Genomic DNA, 20448 nt, shown 5'->3' on the forward strand with positions numbered 1-20448 from the left:
ACGGAATTTGTAGGGAAAAAATCCCAAATGAACATAAACCTTTCAGTAATTTATAAACACGTGAATGGTGAGGGGGAAGAGGAGTTGGCTAGCTTTGTACATTTAAACATTAAAGGAATGAAATAATGTCCAGATTTCCAATGATTACAACCCTCGTTTCTAGTTTTTTTCTTAAAATGGAGGCAAAACATGGCACAGACATCAACTTCTCACTAACCGTCTGAGAATGAACTATTTGTGTTAATAAAAAGTAAGAGGGGGAGGAGGGGAGAGAAAGCTGAGTGACTTTTGAGTAAAATTATAAAAGTGTTGCTGTTTGTTTCATTTGAAAGTTTACGTATCTACTACACTTAAAGTTGAATTCCACAAAAGAGGTTCCTGGCCAGTTTCTACCCAGACCCACTCACCTGGCCATTTTTAGGATTCTGACGCATGCAGGTGACAGACAATTTCTATTCTCACTTTAAAAGCACTATATAGTCAAGCTGCAGGCTTTTCCCCTCCTACATTAAAAGTTCTTGCTTCATCTTTTTTCACACGTTCTCATGTATATAATTGTCCTTCTTGTCCCGCTCCTCATCTGCTTTGTGGGTCTTCCTCTTCTTCCTCTGAATTTTAAGATCTCCATCTTTCTAAGTCTGGAATTCGGAATCACATCAAGAATTCTCTACCTTAAAGATGTTTAAATGTAAACTGTGCCTTTTATTGCATAGTGTAGTTAACAATCATAAAATACAACTTTGCTGATTCAGTTACCAAAACAACATATATTCTAAATTTAAAAATAAATATTACACTGCTGATTCAGCTGTCTAGATAAAATAAAATCTCAGAACACAATCATATACTATAAAATTTTACCAATAAATTATAAGAAATATCTTGAAGTACAAAGAAATTGTCATTTTTTTGACCAATGCTCCTACTTTTAGTGTGCAGTACTCCGGGTTTCATCTTTTGCTCATAAATTCATGAGGGGAATATGAAGCTCAATTCAGATTTCTGGTGAATTACATGCAAAGGGTTTTTTTTTCCCCCTCCTTTTATCAAAATGTTAACATACATTTTTTTCCCCTACCCTCTCAGCGACTTTTATTCCATATCCCTATATTCCCAGAAAAGAGGTAAAGAGATCATTGCAATAGAATTTACTAGAGGCTCTTTGGAGTCCTGCCTTCATTATGAAATATAAACACTCCTCCAGAGAAAGGTGTTTCCTGCTTTGGTTATATTTTCTAGTGCTACATTGTCTGTGATATCTCCATAGCTACTTCTGTCACTATCTTAAAAACTTTAGCTTTTTTTTTTTTCTTCCCCAGGGAAAAGTTACACATAATTGTGTCCTGATTTCCAAAAACTCTTCATATTTATATCTTGAAATTTGCCAAATTGCCCACTAGAATCTCACCAGAAAGAACCAGGTATGACCCCTATTGAATATGAAGGCAATTAGTCTATGAATTCCAGAAAGGTTCCAGGATAAAACAGCATAAATCTGACTCTTTCAGAATCCTCCCTATGTTTCCTTTCAGGGCAGAGCCTAATCAAACAGAAGAGCTGACTGCATCCCAGAAAATACATTGCCCTAAATATCTCCATTGCATGTTTCTTTTTAGTTATAATTATCACCTCCATTAACACTTACTGGGCTCTTTTGTGAACTTAACATGAATTCTTCATTAAAAATGACACATTATTATGTGAAATGGAGAAAAAAATAAATTCATAATAAAATATCATGCCATTCATTCTTACCAAAAACAAATAGCTTAATGGTAAAAATATTTAAAGCTAATATTTTACCATTAATTAATAACTGGAATTTATAGTCAATTTTAAAGTACTTTTTTTGGCTGGTAGATTCCAAACTAATATTTACATACTGAAACAATTAGTGTGTTAGTACCTAAAAAAGTGAAGCATGTTCACATTTGTTTTGCCCTTATATTTTCACAGTGTCAGTGAGCTGGAGATAATAATGCATGAGTCCATTTTAACACATGGAAAAGGGGTTCATAGTTATACATGGGGTATGTGTGCTGCTTGATTTCTTTTTACTGGTCTAACACTGAGTGACCATAACTTGTGCTAATTTCTCCTGCTGCCTGGCCCCCAACACATTCATTGTTTTTCTGAATTGCAAACAAGAAAAATAGCATTGCCAACCAAAAATAAAACGTAAGTAATGTCAATTTCTTTGTAATAGGAGTCATTAGGGACAAGGTCTAGTCTGATATTCAAGACAGCTTATCTTTCTCAGTCACATTCAAATACATATTTGAAGGTCAATAATATAAGTAATGAAGATTTGAGAAAGAAAAAGCAATTAGTATATATGAAATATTTTTAAATGTCCCTTTTATTTTAAAAAGGACAATATTCTGTTTCTAATGTTTTTCCGCTTTGCCAGAGTGAAAATAATTAAGGAGAAAATAAATGTTTTTTTAGCTTCTCTAAAAATGAAAACTTGCAAGTTTAACAAATTCCACAAAGGGTAGGTTTAATATTGGACCACTATTGTTTAATATTGGACCCCTATACCAGACAAATTTTTGACAAGATTTAATTGTTATGGTCTAAAAGAAGTTTAACTTATGCAAAATAATGTATCTGCCCACGAAAGCACCAAAAACTTAGAGACACCCTTTCTAGGCACCAAATGCCGGAAGTTCCGTGGTTCTCTAATGTGCGTCAGAACCGCCTAGACTGGTGCGTAAAACTGAGCGGTGCACCTCAGCCCAGAGAACCTGATTCAGTAGTTCCAGGGTGGAGCCTGATAATTCACATTTTAACAAGTTTCCAGTGATGACGGTAATGATGATCCTAACCCAGGGAGGACAATTTGAGAACCACTGCTTTAACTCAGTCACTTACTTACTCAACCGCTGCGGAAGTCTTAGTATACTTTGCCCAAACTTTCTAGGTGACGACTTTATGTTGTTTGGGCCAGTTAATGTTACTGACAAATAATGCCACTTCTTAATTAAAGCATTACTTTGGAATATCTTCATCATCTCTACATTGGACAGCACTTTTTAGAGCATCACAATAGTACAGATATTTAATTTGTGAAAACAGAAAAATTTTTATATATAGTATCCTTAGTTCTTAATGTATAGATTTGACAGTAAAGGAGTAAGATGAATATGCTATTTGAAGACTAACTGGACTGTTAATTTGATGTTAAAACAATGAAGTGTGGGTACAAGTAGGCAGCCTCCATCCTTAGAACATACCTGTGACGGGTGCATCGATATCCAGCAAATTTTTTTCCTGTCGAAGAATTGAAGCCCCCTCTGTTATTATTCTCAATGCAACACTCTCTTCCAGCCTGCCCTCCTTCATGAGATGTGCCTTTAAGATATCCACACGAGGTTTCCCATCGTTATCAAACACTTCTTTTGCTGTAAGCCGGTGACTCGGAGGAAATGGGACAGCTGAAAGAGAAAAAGTCAAATTCTTACATGAGCCAAAACTCAACAACAAACGATTCAATAATAACCACCAAATATCTACCCTTATCACTAATCACCTATTAGAGTATTTTAAAGAGTTCCCACATTAAAATGATCAAGGCTATCAGGCATTAAATGTTTCCTTTGATTCCAGATGTAAAGTGATTGCTGCAAGGGAATTTATAGTTCTTATTTGTCCAGTACCTATATCTTGCATCTAGAAATGCTGAGTTAATAACAAATAAAGGAGAGAGATTTGTTTCTGTTTGGCAACGATAAATTCAGCAAAAGAAAATAGTTCTTATACTTCCGACCATAACTGACCTGTGGAAGATGCTCTCCCATTACAAAGCAGGCTCCTCCACTGGGATCGGAGGAACGGGAACAGGTCTGGAGACCAGGTCTGCCCCTTCAACTAGAGTCACTTCTCTGAGTAAATGGAAGGACTTGCTGTGTAAGGGGAGAGCAGGAATCTGAGAGCAACAAAGGCAAAATCGCACAGAATATTGAAGAGGAAATCAGGATTTGTGTGTCTATGGACTGGAGGGACATCTTGAAGAGTGAGGGGACAGTATGACATCAGTGAGGAGACACAGGTATTTAGGAATATGATACAATGACAAAATCCACTTCCTGCTCAGATTTAGAACCAACCATTCACTATACCATACCCCCCATGCCTTCTTAGTAACAGTAAGAAGCTCTCTTGTAGCTACTGTCATTCTTCATATCTGTGAATACATTCCTCTTCACACATTCAGCTGCAGGCTGTCCAGGACATTCCTACAATGTGCTAGGACCTCCCCAAGTCCTTGGGCAGAGATGGTATCATGGCGGTTAAATCTGATACATGGCCAGTAAGCCCCATCAGTGAGGGAAACTCACTATTTCTTTATTTCACATGAGGGTTCATCAACTGGACAATTCACATCTATTAGAAATATCTGGAAGGAGCATAAAACAGCTTCATGTAATTTTCATCTGCCATGTGCATTAATAGATGCATAAGAATATCTCCTTATGATGCTACCTCTCTTAAAAAGAACATTTGATATTAAGGAATAAACCTGGCCCTCTTACTTCCTTCAAAGTGTCTCAAAGAAGCAAGATTTATGGTAGACCTAGGCCAAGAAATTGTGTGCCATCTAATAGCACTGATTAGTTATCCAAGAGAAATTATAACTACTTAAAGAGAAAAAGAATTATCGGGAAATGAGCCTATTCTAATAGATGCTAATAATTTGCTAACAATCCAGGAATGTCTATTTAACTATGCTGCGAAAATGAAGTGGCAGTAGCAGACTCAGAGAATGAGCACGTGGCTTTTGTGGTCACACGAACCTGGGCGTGAGCCCTGGCTCTGCTCAATCACCACTTGCATGACCCTGGGCAAATTAAAAAAACCCCTATGGCTTCTGTTACCCACCTGTAAAGTAGGAATTCTGTCTATCTGAGTATTGATGTAACAACTCAAGTAAATACTAACAGTAGTAACTAACATGTAAAGAGTGTTTATTTTATGCCACACAATGGTTGGGTAATCAAGTCAGAACAGTAAAGTTGTAAAATGAGTAAGTCGTATGTACACATGTTTATATATAAACTTATTTAGTCCCCATAACATTACTGTGGGAGAGAAACTTGATACTCAACAAATATTAAGCACCCTGTGCAAGATACTCACATAGAAATTTATATGTAGACCCACTGAGTGTAACCTCCAGCAGTGTGTGCCAGTCTATGTGTTAACAACTGCACTACACTCCTTCCCAGTAAGTACTTAAGACAATGCTTAATAATTAAAAAGTGATGAGCAAATCACATTTGATAACTGAAGTGCTAACAAATATTGAGAGGTGTTTTTTAAAACACCGCTTTTAATTTCAAAAATTATGATGAAAGCATGATGAAAAACAAAGGATAAAAATGTATAATGCTGAAGCCTAGTGTGAAACAAGAAAAAGGAAATTTAAGAATTAGACGAAGAGAAGAAAAAAGAGGAAATAAGGTCATTAGACTACAGGCATTTGGACATTTTTGTTCATTTTGTGTCTTTGCTTCTCCCCCTTTTTCTTGCCCAACATACAGAGGGTGCCAAAAAAAAAGTTTGCACATTTTAAGAAAGGAAAAAACTCTATTAAAATTGTAATATAATGTGATATATATAGAGAGACATATAGACATATATAGATAGATGACGTATTACAGAATTGTACACCTGAAATCTATGTAACTTTACTAACAATTGTCACCCCAATAAACTTTAATAAAAAAAATTGTAATACTTAATATATACCGATAACAAAATATGAATACAAGTCATCTGTATACATGTCTTCTTCACCCCCGGTATATGCTTGTTAAGAAAAAATTAAAACATTTCAAGGGCCACATTTCTTTACTTAGGTCTTCATGTATGGTTTGAAAGTAGGAAACATCTTACTTGGCGACTCCTCAAAATTCCCCAGATATAGGATAGAGGGTGGATAGGGAGAACTTCAAAAGGATACGTGGGGAATGAAGAGGTGATTTTTTTTTTTCCTGAGTGACTTCCCAAAAATATGAATTGGACAACTGTGATGGTTTAAGTGACTGCAGAACTGTCCAGGCAAGTATTTTAGAAGCATCGAAGGGAAAGAAGCTGATTTAGTCAGGCCGATAAAAGCAGTGGGTCTCTGCCACTCATGCACTAACTGGTCTTATTAAACAAACTAAGATAGACCAAAGGATTAAACCTGAAAAAGCCCAAGCATTTACATTTTTACATAAAGAAGGTGAGAGGCCAAAGGACAGCACCCCAGGGATGGAGGCACCAGGTTCACGAATTACACTTTCTCCAAGTTCCCAGACTCTCCAAGGCCAAGATCACTACAATAACAGATGTTCCACCCTTCGCTGCCAATCTCTTACGTTCTAGTAATTGCTAATCCTAAAGTGACTGGCTAAGGTAAAGCCACCTACTCTGAGATATTCGAGCTGGTTCCAAATAAACAGGAACGAGAAGAGAGGGACACGGCCAATCAGACGGTCTGTTTCCAGTTGGATGATAGGGACACTGATGAGATGGAACCCTTTACCAGTTCAACAGATGGTCAGGCCTTCAGGGAACAAAGATGGGCAGCAGTGATGCCAAAGATCGAACACAGATGCTGTCAGCCAGAGAGAAGATTTCTGGCACAAAAATAAGAGTGGACTAATATTTCTGTATTTGTGCACCCTTTGGCTTCATAAAAAAATACCAGCCTTACAAAGGTCAGATTTATTTGCTTTCCCTGTTTACCCAGAGTCCTACATGAGAACCTGTGTCAAATATTGAGCAAAAATACTTCGACTAAAGATTCCAATGTGCTTAGTAAACGTTTCTTTCATTAACTTGTTGTAGAAGTGGCTATGCTTGACAAAATACAATGAAACTGGATTTCCGTTTCTCTCCTTTGCTTTCAGTATTAGCAGTTGCTTTCACTGGTACCTGAGCAGGCCAGGATGGGAAGAATTAAGTTTGTGCATGCTAATAAAAATTCAGAGATAACTGTTGATATCTGGGCTAAAATAATTTTCTCTGTTTTGTTTTGTTCTATTAAATCTATCGGGAGACACTGGTTAGTAAAATTATTTAGGTTTCAAGTGTACAATTCTATAATAAATCATCCATCTATCGCATCGTATGTTCACCACTCAACGTCAAACCTCCTGTCACCATATACTTGACCGCCTTTTCCCTCATCTACCCCCGCGCCCCCTGACCCTCTGGTAACCACTAAACTATTATCTGTGTCTATGAGTTTTTGCTTATTTGTCTGTCTTATTCCTTTCAGTTTATATCCCACATATGAGTGAAATCATATGGCTCTCGCCTTTTCTATCTGACTTATTTCACTTGGCACGATAATCTCAGGATAACTACATAGTAAGTACAGAATATGGTGTTATAATACACTTCTTAGAAGCATTCTAAACATAAAAACACTCTCAGCTTTCTCCACTTCACAATTCCTACTCAATATTATCCCGCCCCCTCCCCCCCAAATACAACAGCAAAGGAGCAAAAATTTGGGACAGGTAGGTCCTTGACTGACTCCTGACAAACCAACACAGGAGGCTTTAAAAGGCAAACAACATACTGGATAAGGATCTTGTTCCCATGTCACTGACTGTGGAAATGTGGCAGAAACTGATTTCCAATGAACAGGATATGGTAGTTTTCTATTTGCTGTTGCCACAGAAAGTTCATCTATCTGATACAGAGACAGCTTACTAGTCTGAGGAACAAAATCACGTGTATGCATTACTGTCATCTACACGACCATTATTGAAGTTGTTGTCTATTATGCCTTCACCAACACAGAAACACATTCCAAGTCAGAAGGCCTTGGAGTCAGAGTAATCCTAGCCCTCAATTATGGCTGACCATGGGGACCAAACCTCAGAGAGTCAGGGGTCTCCTCCTGCAATTGGGTCAGTTTTAGACAACCACCGTGTGCCTCAGTAACCATAAGTGATCTGCTATCACTCTCGCTATCCGAGATTTCTGTTCCTCAAATCCACATTAGTCGCTATTGAGGGGATTCCTAATTTGATAGGAAATATCCAAGAATCATTGTCATGGTGAGACCTTCACTGGAAGGAAAAGCAGGAAACCTGCTGCCTGACCTGTTCCTAGAGTAACTGTCATAACGCTGCTGACATCAGAGAATCACAGACTTAAGAGAACAATTAGCCTAGTAATTTTTCCAAACCTTTGTTTTGCTTTAAAACAAATTTTGGGGTTTTTTCCTCAAATAAAATGACATCTGGAAACTCAAGTATATCCAAAGAAAAACAGCCTAAAGCAGGCTTGCTTGCCTCTCTTCTCCCCTAAAATGGCTCACACAATCTTGGGGCTCTTTGAAGCAAAATTAGAAAAACTCCCAATTTAGAGTGACTCTTGATCCCTCATATTAAAGAGGAAATTGAACCCCAGAGAGAGGATAAGGGAACTGTTCAAGGTCAAAGGATTAGTCAGTGGCAAAACCCACACTAAACTTTAGGTCTCCTGGTTTGTGTGCCAGCACTTTACCCTCTGGATTTGCTCTGTCCAATAAGGAACTTACAAGACATGTATGGTTTTTACACACTTGAAAAGTGGCTATTCCAAACTGTGGCGTGCTGCAAGTCTACAATATGCACTGGATTGAGAACATGTCATACAAGGGGAAAAATAGAATGTAAAATAATCTCATTAATATTTTTGTGTTAATGTTGAAAACAGTTAAGATTGAGGTATATTAGGCTAAATCAAATGTATTATTAATGTTAATTCCACCTATTCCTTGTTACGCTTTTAATAGAGCCACTAGAACTTTTAAAAGTGCATAAAAGGGTTGTATTAGATTATTGTTGGACAGTGGTACATCTTTCTCAACAAGTGAGAACAGAGTGAGTGGAAATTATATCCTTTAATCTTTCTTCTCTTCTAACTTTGGTTCCTATAAAACTTCAAACTATCTCAAAACTGGCCGCACACTGGAATTGCTTTTAAAAGCAAATGATGTCCAGGCCCAACCTCTACAGATTCTGATCTAACTTGTCTAGGGTGGCGTGTTTTTAAGGAAACCCAGGATACACTAACGTGAAGTTCAGACTGGTATTCACTGAACTATACTATAAGTAAGGGCCTACAAAATGCCAGACAGTTTAATTTCCCCCACCCCCCAAAACACGCTCTACTATGTCAATCAACCACAGCAGATGCAATGTCTTTGCAAGTCCAGACACGTTCGTTTCATCCCTCTCTGTAATCAGAACACGTACAGGAACGGTTCTTGTTCCATATTTCATGTGGCTACTGTCTGCACAAAGGCTGTCAAAGTAACTTATGTCAGCACATGTTAGGAGAACAGCTTACGGATATCACATGTCAGACGCAACTTAAAACACATTCTGGCCTGACGTCCATAGATTGGCACTTCCTGTATTCCCTTCTGGACATTTGTATATGTCACAAACTACTATTCTAATCAAACCACATCAATCAACCAGTCAATCGTCAAGCACCTATTAAGCACCCACCATGCACTGTCATGCAAGGCAGTGTGAAGGGTCGGGGAGAAGTGAACGATAGAGAACAAACAGAAGCAGAACAGACTCTGAACATACCGCTTACCATGTGGTATAATTATTACTTTTTGCTCGAGATAGCTGGAAAAGTGTTAAACTGCAAAGCTGAAGAACAAAATTTAAAGAAAATGAGAGAATGTAAGCAGTAAGGTTAAAAAAAAAAAAGGGTCTTTATCTACCTTAAGGTTATGCCTGGGTTCCTAGAAACTCAGATGCAGTTGCACAATTATTTTGTCTAAAGTATATAATAAATAATCTAATTTTTCAGATGACTTCAGAAGATGAGGTTCTGTTTTTAAGGTAAGTAATAAAAAATAGAATATGCTAATTATAAGATATAATATTCCAGCTAAAATATACAAAAGTAGCTCCATCATCAGTTATTAAAATATGTGAAATCTGATCGCTCTTTTGAATAAAGAGTGAACAGATCTATAAAAGGAAGCACTAGTGACTTTTCACTAAATTTTATTTGGGTTCAAATATTGAGCAATTAGGTTTGACTTATATTCTTCTGGTTTTAAAACAATTTTATTAGTATGGGGATACATGTTTATCCATGCACATAATGTCTATATGTAAAGATATGCAAACCATATTGTGTGGGAGAGGTAGCTTAAAAATTAAACCACAGCTAGTCTTCAAGAAAAACTGTAGGAACTTCTTTGTTAGGGTCTTATTTATGCTACTTCTGTAGATACTTGTCACTTGTTCGTTTGAAAGGCTCTGGCTTTCATCACAGATATTAATGCTTGTCAAATTAAAATATGCTTGCCCATCTCAAGTGAATATTAATTTTACAAACAGAAGTATCCGGTCCCACTTAAGCTATAAGAATTCTTCACAGTAGGGCTAAAATAAAACCCCAATTTATTAACTTACTGGTGTGTTTTTTCCCACTGCTATGGTGACCTCGTCCATACTTAGCAGAGTCCTCTTTACCCACCCCCTCTGAATACTACCACACAAATCCTGAGCCTTAAACTGTATTCAATTATTAAACACAGGATGTGTACTGATCATTTCACTAGCAAACTGAACACCTCATTTGGTTGGCCTGAATGTTTACAGGCGAATATAGCACAACAGTATTTTATGTGACATCCCAAAACTGTTAATAAAAGGGCACTATGGCACTCAAAGCATTTGTTCAAATAAGAGATCTTTTTTCCTCTGACTTACAGAATGTATGTTATACACAGTAGTTTTTTAACCGAAATCTGAAATGTGTTACAAGCAATTCTTTAACAAAGTTCAGATACCAATTGAAAGAATTATTGTTCCAACTACAATGGATTAATAATTAGTGAAAACGAGTACTTAACAGTATACTCAGAGGTTCTTTTATCATCTAAATTTCAAAATAATTTGCATTTAAACATGCTTTTTGATATATAGCTACTCCTTATCCTTTGCACAGCTTTTGTTATTCTCTAGTCACTATACATTCTTGAGTCTAAGGACTCAGAACACAAGAATGGGTAACAGGCCACAACTGCTTCCACATGTAGTCTCGGGTAGTTCTATCACAAAACTCCTTTGAAGTTTTGATATTCTGCTTAGTTCATTTGATCATTAGAAAAATTGCAAGTGGCTTACATAACGAATTTTGTAATAATGATTCAACATGAAAGACTATTTGATAAAAATTGTAAGATTGTCAGAATATTTCAGTATTATTAAAAAGCTTAAATAAAACCTAATTTTTTGTTGTTCTTAAAATAAAAAAGTTATATGCACAAGCCCAGCAATTAACATGGGGGCAATGCCAATCAAATTTTTTTATACATGTATGTGATAGAAGCAAAATTATATTTACTGCTTTTGAAATATGATATTGACGGTTTAGATTAAACTAAGAATTTTAATATTAAGCGCTTAATTTAAATAGTTAAATTAAATATTTAAAAATAATTTATAACTGAAAATGTGTTGTTTTATAAGGGTCTATTCTATAGTGTTTTTTTAATTAAAAAAATATAGTCAGTTATATTAAATTATACCAATAGGTACCCCAACTATATTTGATCTCAGTATTGGATGAAGTGTTTATAGCAATATTTTAGCCAATGAAAATTTATAGTAATCTCTAGAATAGCGAACTTATAGTAATGCATAAACTACTACTCACTGGAATAAGCTTAAACCTTTGTTTATCTATCTATCTATTTATTGCCTTGGATATTTTCTTTTTCTCTGGAGAAATGTCACAGAAGCAGATTAAAATCAAGACACAAACAAGATACTTTAAGACAATTTGAATTTAATTCCCAAGTGGGTAGTTCCCTTTGAACATAATAATTATCCTTTACAAATGAAGACTATCCAGGGATTGTAAAACTTTAGTTAACCCAAGATACACTTTACTATTCTGAAATCCTCACCTCAATAGCCTAAGACATGAAATATAAGCAAAGACTTAACCTATATTGGAGTTGAACTATTTGATTAGAGATTCTTTAATAAATTTAGAAATCTCTGTATTAAAAATAGCAAACTTGCAAAACATACTACATCCCTCAAATATGTGCTCAGCATCTGGACCTCAAATGTGTACTTCCCAAATCATAATCACACATCTATTTAAAAATTGGAATGCTTTAATAAATACCACCTACAATTGTACCCTCTCAAACTTCATTTTCATTTATCTTTAAACTGTAAATCAATTTTGATTTCAAAGCAAACATAAATTTCTTAATCTGTCAAATGGAAAATGGCTAATTTCATAGTAAAGCTGCAACAGACTGCATGTCCTTCTTCAATAAAGAGCCACCGTTAAAAGAGATTTTCCGCTCTTATACAAAGCATATTTTGTGCATAAAAAAATAATTCTCAAATAACTAGGGAAACAGATTACTGGGATTATAATGCCAACTGCAAATTTACAGATAATACCAAATCTCATTCTTTAAATGAACCAATCACTACTCAAAACTCATCAGAATTATTTTATATGTAGTAGAGCTATCAACAATCAAGTTCCACTGAGCAACTAGTCCAATTCCCTGGTATTTGATAGAATTCAATCAATGTGTTTTTGAATGAGTTAAAAAAAATTAATAAACTTTTTTTTCCTTGTTCACTCAGAATTTGAGTAAAATTTTTGCTAGAAGTAGTTTAAAAAGAGAACAGAAAAAAAATGGCCTGTTCAGATCTAAAAAAATGTAATTATAAAAATGATAGTCAATACCCAAAATAACTCAGAAACTGAGACCTTCATTTAACAGATATCTCTTTAACGTATTCATTACAGGAAAGAGACCATGGATGTCAGACAGTGGAGTGGGAGCTAGTGGCCCATCCCCAAGATGAAACAGATAGACGTGGTCTAAAAGTGAGCGACAGATAGAAAACTGAAAAGAGAAGGGGGAAAAAAATCACTACAAAAAGTTTGAAGTACTAAATGTCTTTAATCCCATAAGTGAATACAGGAACATCAATAAAATGTATTCAATTCAGGAGGAGAGAGGCCTCTTCTCCCTTCTTTTTAGTACCCGTTTAAGGAATTATCACTACCAGTCAGAGCAAATCCAAATCTTACCAGGAAACACAAAATGAAAAATATATTGTGAAATGCAGCTGCCAAGAATAGCTAAAAACTAGGTTATCTAACTCATGCTAAGCACATATAGAATAGCAAACAGAGCAACATAATCCCATGATATATGACTTTGGGTTATTTCCCCAGAAGATTCAAAAAACTTCAGTTCCATAAATTTGTCACTGTCCAAATTAAAGACATTCATTTAGGCATGATAGTGAGTCATTTCGGCAGCACTGTGTTTTTCTTAAAGTTACACTTGCAGAGTTCATAACTGGCACACTAGACATACAGCATATTTTATTACCACAACATTTAAAATCATTCTTTTGCCTTGAATTCCCACTCAAGAAATAATCATGATTAGATGTAGAACTACCACCAGGTTAATACAAATGTAAGATATAGGTTATGTCCAGTGAAAAGTAATATCTCTCTCTCTCTCTCTCTTTCTCTCTCTCTCTCTCTCTTTCTCTCTCTCTCTCTCTCTCTCACACACACACACACACACACATACACACACATCAAATGGTATCTATTACTCTAACAATGGACTTGAAGTCTTTTGATACATGATCATGTCCCACTTATTCAGAGTTCTGGTACCCACCATCTTCACCAACCATAGTGCAATCACTCATCCAGAGATAATAAAAAAATTGAACAGGGGTGAGAACACTCTCCACAAAATCTATGCCCCTTACTCCACAGGAAAGAAATGGAGCCATTCTCAATAAACTTAAGAGAAAAGGATGGTAATCTGACATAGATGAACGTATGTTTATATAGCTCCATATTTCACAACAGCCCCAGGGGTATCAGAGTATGTCCATGGTGTTTATGACAGTATACATTCTACATTTCATAAGTATCTCTCAATCCAGATTATCAAATAATACATTCTGTTACAAAGAGGAAAAGGTGCAATACAATTTTGATACACTTTCATTAAATAGAATTTTAAATGACTTAATGTTTAAAAAAGATATGTCTACTTATATGATAATTTCTCAATGAAATATCTCCTTCCCTGATCACAGCACATAAAAAAAGGTTTATATATATTGTCAATTTCTTTTGGAATCAAGTTCAAATCATAAAAAGTCCTCATTCTCAAAAAAGTGCATTCAGTTATTCATAATGAAACCCAACATAGTCTTTGATTTGCTAATACTCTATGTATCAGGTAAATTTTTTGAAATGATATGTAAAGTTATACATTAAAGATTGGAGACAGAAAAATGTCATAAAGATTCTATTTATTACATACATACAAACTAACTAAAAGCAACTTTCCTTTATAAGCCTAAAGTCTGAGAAAACAAGAAACCTTTGTTTTTCTGATAATATTGTTCTTCAAAACTAACTGGGTGAATAACATCACGATTTTTGAGAATGTTTACATTTGTACAGAAAAATAGTTTATACTTTTGCAATGGAGACTTCAACAGGGAAAAGTGCAATTAAAGTTCAGGGAAAATTAAAGGAAAAAAAGAACCAAAAAACTATTGGTTTTCATCACTTGAGGAAGTCAAATTTGAATTCAGCTCACCAAGTTAGATTGTATTTTTTTAAAAAAAGCAAAATCCTAAATAGCATGTAACTTTACTAGAGCAATTTCCCACAGGTACTGGCAATGCTTACTCCTCAAACAGCCAAGGGGGACCCAATTATTACTCACACCAAATGATAAACAAAACAAATGATAATCAGTCAAGCAACCTCTTTTAAACTCCCTAACCTCTAGACTCTAATTACTCTAAGGGTTTCAGTACCCAAGAGAGAAAAATGTCTGTCCGAGAAGCAAAGACAGAAGTTTGAATATGATTCTCCACAAGAGGCCATTTCAGTTGCATGTTGGAAATAGGACTGATTTTGCTCTGTTTTTTTTTTTAATGCAAATCATTTTCCCACCCCAGATACAGCTATTCAAATAACAAATTGTTCGTGAATTAACACAGAACAATGTGGATCACTGTACGGACTATCTACTGCCTGTAAGGTCTATCACCACCATTATACTCAAGCAACAAAGGAAGAAAATTACAGGAAATTTCACAGCAATCATTTGTTTATATACATTCATACACTCGAGATAAGAAGTTGATCAATTCATCAAGAATTCGTCAAAATCTTATTTTGTAAAAGTTAGTAATCAAAGGACAGACATCTAAAGAAAGAAATATTTAAAAATATGGTTAATAAAAGAAAACACAAAATACAAAGTAAAGAAAAACTACAGACTTTAAAGAAAATATGGAATTATTACAAGGAAAGAAAACCAAGCTGTGTAAAGCATCAAAAAAATTAAAGAGTCTGTGAACTTGCTGAAATTCTGCAGCAATATTGTATGTTGCAGAAATTTCTGGGAAGAATGTCCACAGTTTAACAGTCTCAAACGGGTCCTTGACCCAACGAGGCTAAGATCTGGTCCCATCAAGGCTTCCCCTCCCCATTACTGTGGTAATCATTCTAGTCTAGTTCCTCAACTATACTCTTATTTAGATTATTAAGATAATGGTCAGACTATTTTTTCAAATTCCCAGTTATTTCTCCTTAATCCATCTTATCCTGAAACCCTATGGTCTGGCCATACCCAACTACTTAATACTCTAAGTATTCCAAGTAATTTCACACCTTTCTTCAAGCTTTTCAGAGACAGTAAGGCAAAGGGAGTAAAAGCAGGAACTCAGAAGCAAGACTGCCTGGCTTTACATCCCAACTTCACTAACTGTATGATCGTGGGCAAGTAATTTAACTTTTCTCTGCTACAGTTTCCTGATCTGTAAATGGAGAGGATTAAATAAACTAATATTTGTAAAGTGCTTGGAACCTTATTGGCATAGTAAATACTTCATCAGTATCTGCCATGATGAACAAGTGGCCTGCTTATCTTCTTAACCATGCAGCCTCCTAGTTATCCCTATTCAAATGACCCCACTTCTGACAGGAACCAAAGCCTGCTATCCATCCAAACTCTACATCCTGGAATAACGAATACTTAATAAAAAGTCCCTTGAATGCCAAAACACAAAGTTTGTTTGTTTGTTTACTTTGTATTTGTTTTGTGCTTATCTTTGCCTTTAAAACACAAAGCACTTGCTCCCTGTATTAATTTTCATACTTTTACACTCATGAAACACCCCACAAGTCATTAGATGAGTTCTATGCTAAGTTCAATATATGTGTATAAACCTGAAATTATGTTTTTAAATATCATTTAATTCCCCCCCCCAATTTTCTAGTTGAAGAAACTGAGGCTCAAAGAGAATGAGAATAGTAATGATAATAATAATTAAAATAATAATAATCACTGACACATAGTGCTTCCTATATCCCAGACACCATTCTAAACACTTTATAACTCTAAACACTTACTTAATGTTCATAAAAATCTTGTGATGTGATATGCATACGCATACTATTATCCCATTTTCCACACACAGGAACCCTGGCACAAAGAAATTCAAGAACTTTACCAAGCTGACATAGGAATGAGTAGGGCTCACACCAAGCCCCCGGGGCTCTAGAGTTGAGTTTTTAATCCTTGCTACAGTGCCTGTGTAAATAAGCGGTGACTCATCCAATAATCCAAAGATAATTAAAGGCAAAACCTGAAGTACACACTTAGTTGTCTGGATTCCCTGAACAATGCTGTTTCCTTTTGACCTCACTATTCCCTACCCAGAGTGACGGACACTCAAAAAACATTTGTCAAATGATTTACTAATATGCAATTCACATCTTATCACGTAATTCTCTAAATGCAGTAATATTTATCCTGAATGCAGTTTGCTACTTGAACACCTTACTTGGTTTTTCTGTCTTCTTATTTAATTGCTCCCAGCTTGAAAGAGACCAAAATATTACCAGGAATATGGTTCACTATTCAGCTTGTAAAAGGTACAAGGTCTTGGTTGTAATTTGGTTTCTGATGGGTTGGTCCAAAGGCAGAAGGAGCCTCTAAAGTATTTCCACATATGAGCATTGAGCTTGGTTTCTTGCCAAAGCCCAAAAGTTTTCCATCAGAGACTGTTGGCCGCCTCTCAGACTGGCCTGTGATTTTGTTTAAAGTGTGCCTCCCCAATCTTTACTCCTTAAAAAGCCTGGTTAGTCTTCTTCCCATTGGCAATTTTCAGCAATGTGGAGCACAATCTGAGCTCTAAAAACCACAAAATGCTGTCATCGTTAGTTCTGAAGTACCTAGTCACCTATCTTCACATTCTGGCTTTAGCAGTTATGTATCCTTAAGAAATCCTTGAGAAACCATAGTCTCTCACCTGTAAAATGGTGATATATACCTCTCAAGAGGCTGTTGAAAGAATTAAATGAGATCATACTTGTAAAAGTGTTTAGTGCAATATTTCGTGTGAAATATGAACTCAAATTTGTTAAGTACATTTTTTTGTATTATTTGTTATTATTGTGCTTCAGTAAATTCCCACAGGATTTTTTTGAGGTTGTTGTTCCATATGCCAGCATTTTTATTTTGTTGCTATCACTTGAAAATTCTCATTTACACTTGACCCATTTATACCTCAGGAAAACACCAAAGATTACATAAATGTTTGTACCATATATGCAGTCTGACAGGGAGCAACTTAACCTTGCCAAGTGACATTAAACATGGCCTCAGGATGGTTGTCTAATCAAGAACTGTATTCACATCACGGGCATATATGAAATTCTTACTATGAGTATAATGTGACCTTAGTGGAAGATTCAGAGGAGCAATTTCCACAGAAGCCCAGAGACTACTGGTCCTTCTAAAAACATCAGATTTTATATGTACAGCAGCATTTCCGGTTCTGGGCTAATGGATGTTTTATAAAAAATATTTTCTGGGGGACAAAAAAAGCTCCAGAATTCTATGTTATACGTGGTTAAGTGGGCTTATTTATGGCAAGTTTTCTTAGAGATTTGAACATGCTATTGTGTCTTATGACTACCTAGGAGGTAAATTAATGCCTCATTTCCTAACGTTTTTTTCCCACAAAACTCCGTCTTCCTTTGACATGTTTTGTGAAAGCCTCCTATAAACAAATAACCAAATCAATTATTTTGACAGAGTGAGTCAGTCAGTCCATACAAACACGAATACTTAACAATAGAGGCCAACAAAATTGGCCAGAAATTTAAGTCAAAACCATAAACACATTAGTTTGTTTTAGCTAAGGACATAGTATATTTTGCTATCAATTTCCAAACCCAAAAAAGGTAGAAAACTTGCTATTTACTCACATATCTATCTACTTGTCTATGCATCATACTGAACATTATACTACCATGCAATAAAAATCAACATCTCTTAGTCTATACTGCACACATTATTTATTTAATGATTTTTTACTACAGCCATATAATAGTTTAAGTCAAATATGATTTGAAGATACCAAATGCTCTTAGGTGTCTTAAAATCAATAATGAATAAATAAATCTCAATTTACCTCAATTCAAGACCTCTCTAGCTGTGTTAATTTGACTGCTGTACTGGGCAGACAGAAATGTCATTTGGGACAAAGAACTATTTTACAAACATAAGCTTTTTCAACTTTAAAAAATTATTAAACATGAAAATGAATCTGTACGTGCTTTACATTTTTGAAACATTTCAATATGTATGATTTCATTCAATCTTCATAATAATGCTATGTGATAGGTATCACAATGTTTTATCATTTCATAGATCAAAATAATAACAGAAATGATTTTGCATTGCACATTAAAGACAGCATAGCTAGTGTATGCGGCCAAGATATAATCCTAGAGTCTTGACTCCAAATCCCATGCCCTCTCCACTAAAGCTCACAACATTAATCTGAAAATGCCTATAAATTGTAGTTTGTCAGAGGCAGTTGTTTATTTCCCTTTAAGAATCTAATTAAGTAAGAAGGAAACCAAAGAATTCCAACCAAAGGAAAGAAACCTTTGGTTTTTGACAAGCAGGACTGCCATAGCCGCAGGCATCTCCCATGCCTTCCTTTCACTTTCAAACCCAGTATTTGGCATTCCAGATCTGTGAACTGGGGGCCAGACCAACTGTTTAGCACACCAGTCGGAGACAACAAATACTGTCAATCTTTTAAGCGTTTACTCAAACAATTACAATGGATTTTTGCCCTCAAATAAAACAGTTGGTCCTTCTTATTTTAAGGACTTACATTAAAGAAGTTCAGGTAATGCAGGTGTGGTTGCTTCAAGGCTCTGGACCCCCACAAAGTGGGTTCGGATCCTTTTTCTGCTACCTAATAGGTTTCAATTTTGGGGGTGATTAACCTCCCTTGTGTTCCCTCATCTGTAAAATGCAGATAATAATAGCACCTATTCCACACGACTATTGTGAAGATTCAATAACACACGTCAGGCAAAAATTTAGAACAATGCCTGACATATACTAAGTGCTCAGTAAGTGCTTACTATTATAATGATGAGACTTGTTAAAAGGAGCAAAACCAGAAAAACTATAGTAGTTCCCTGAGTTGTGATTCACCAGGAAAGACATCAGGAATTATTACAGGCCTTCATTCTGAGATGACTCTCACGCCATAAGGTATGTTTTCGCTATCAGCATTGATAAACTTCTCGATGGAGGAAGTTCTCTTTCTACCTATTAGATAAACAAAATTTAAAATTCAAGAATGTGGCTCCTCAGGGCTGGGGACTTTAGGACCAAGTGAAAGTGAGTCCAAAAGGCCTGGAGATCTGCTGTTTGTTCATTTAAATTGAAAACAATTAAAATTGAACTTCAACACGACTGTTAAAAAACAACTAAATTAAATTTGAACCTTTAAAATTTGAAAATTAAAAATAAAAAAAGAATGTGACTCATCCTATAGCAGAATAATTGGTAACAGTTCCCCTGATCAGGCCAACGTGACCTGGGAAGCAATTTAGGTTAGTTTATTGATGTGACTAGCCAGCAAAATCACCTGGGTGAGCTCACTGAAATAACCAGTGATCAAATGCAAAGAAAATCCAAATTATGTTATGAAAGTCTCACTTTGATAAGCTCTGAGTGCAGAGAAATCCAAAATCACTGGCAGAATTTGGCACATGCCTACAACTAGCCACAGCAATTTTCCTTCTAGTAATTTCTCGTTTTCATTTAAACTAATAAAATACCAAAGGGGAAGGGGGTAGGGGGATGGTAGATGAGGGTCAATGGGGTCAAATATATGGTGATGGAAGGAGAACTGACTCTGGGTGAACACACAATGTGAGATACAGATGATGTATTACAGAATTGTACACCTGAAATCTATGTAACTTTACTAACTGTGGAGACAGAGCCCCAGAGAGTAGTTTCCAGACTCTCAGCCTCACGTGGAAAGGTGCTGGCTCGGGTAGTAAATG

The 20448-nt window shown here is 35.7% G+C and overlaps 1 protein-coding gene across 2 annotated transcripts in view; it reads right to left on the reverse strand.

Moving 5' to 3' along the window:
* Window positions 1-20448, reverse strand: part of PPP3CA (protein phosphatase 3 catalytic subunit alpha) — a 294361-nt gene that overhangs the window by 142999 nt on the left and 130914 nt on the right. For both annotated transcript variants that reach the window (XM_033105697.1, XM_033105698.1), the window contains exon 2: window positions 3237-3437. In XM_033105697.1, coding sequence (XP_032961588.1) covers window positions 3237-3437 — 201 coding nt within the window. The remainder of the gene's footprint in view (window positions 1-3236; window positions 3438-20448) is intronic.

The sequence above is a fragment of the Rhinolophus ferrumequinum genome, chromosome 5 (genome assembly GCF_004115265.2).
Source record: "Rhinolophus ferrumequinum isolate MPI-CBG mRhiFer1 chromosome 5, mRhiFer1_v1.p, whole genome shotgun sequence".
Classification (NCBI taxonomy): domain Eukaryota; kingdom Metazoa; phylum Chordata; class Mammalia; order Chiroptera; family Rhinolophidae; genus Rhinolophus; species Rhinolophus ferrumequinum.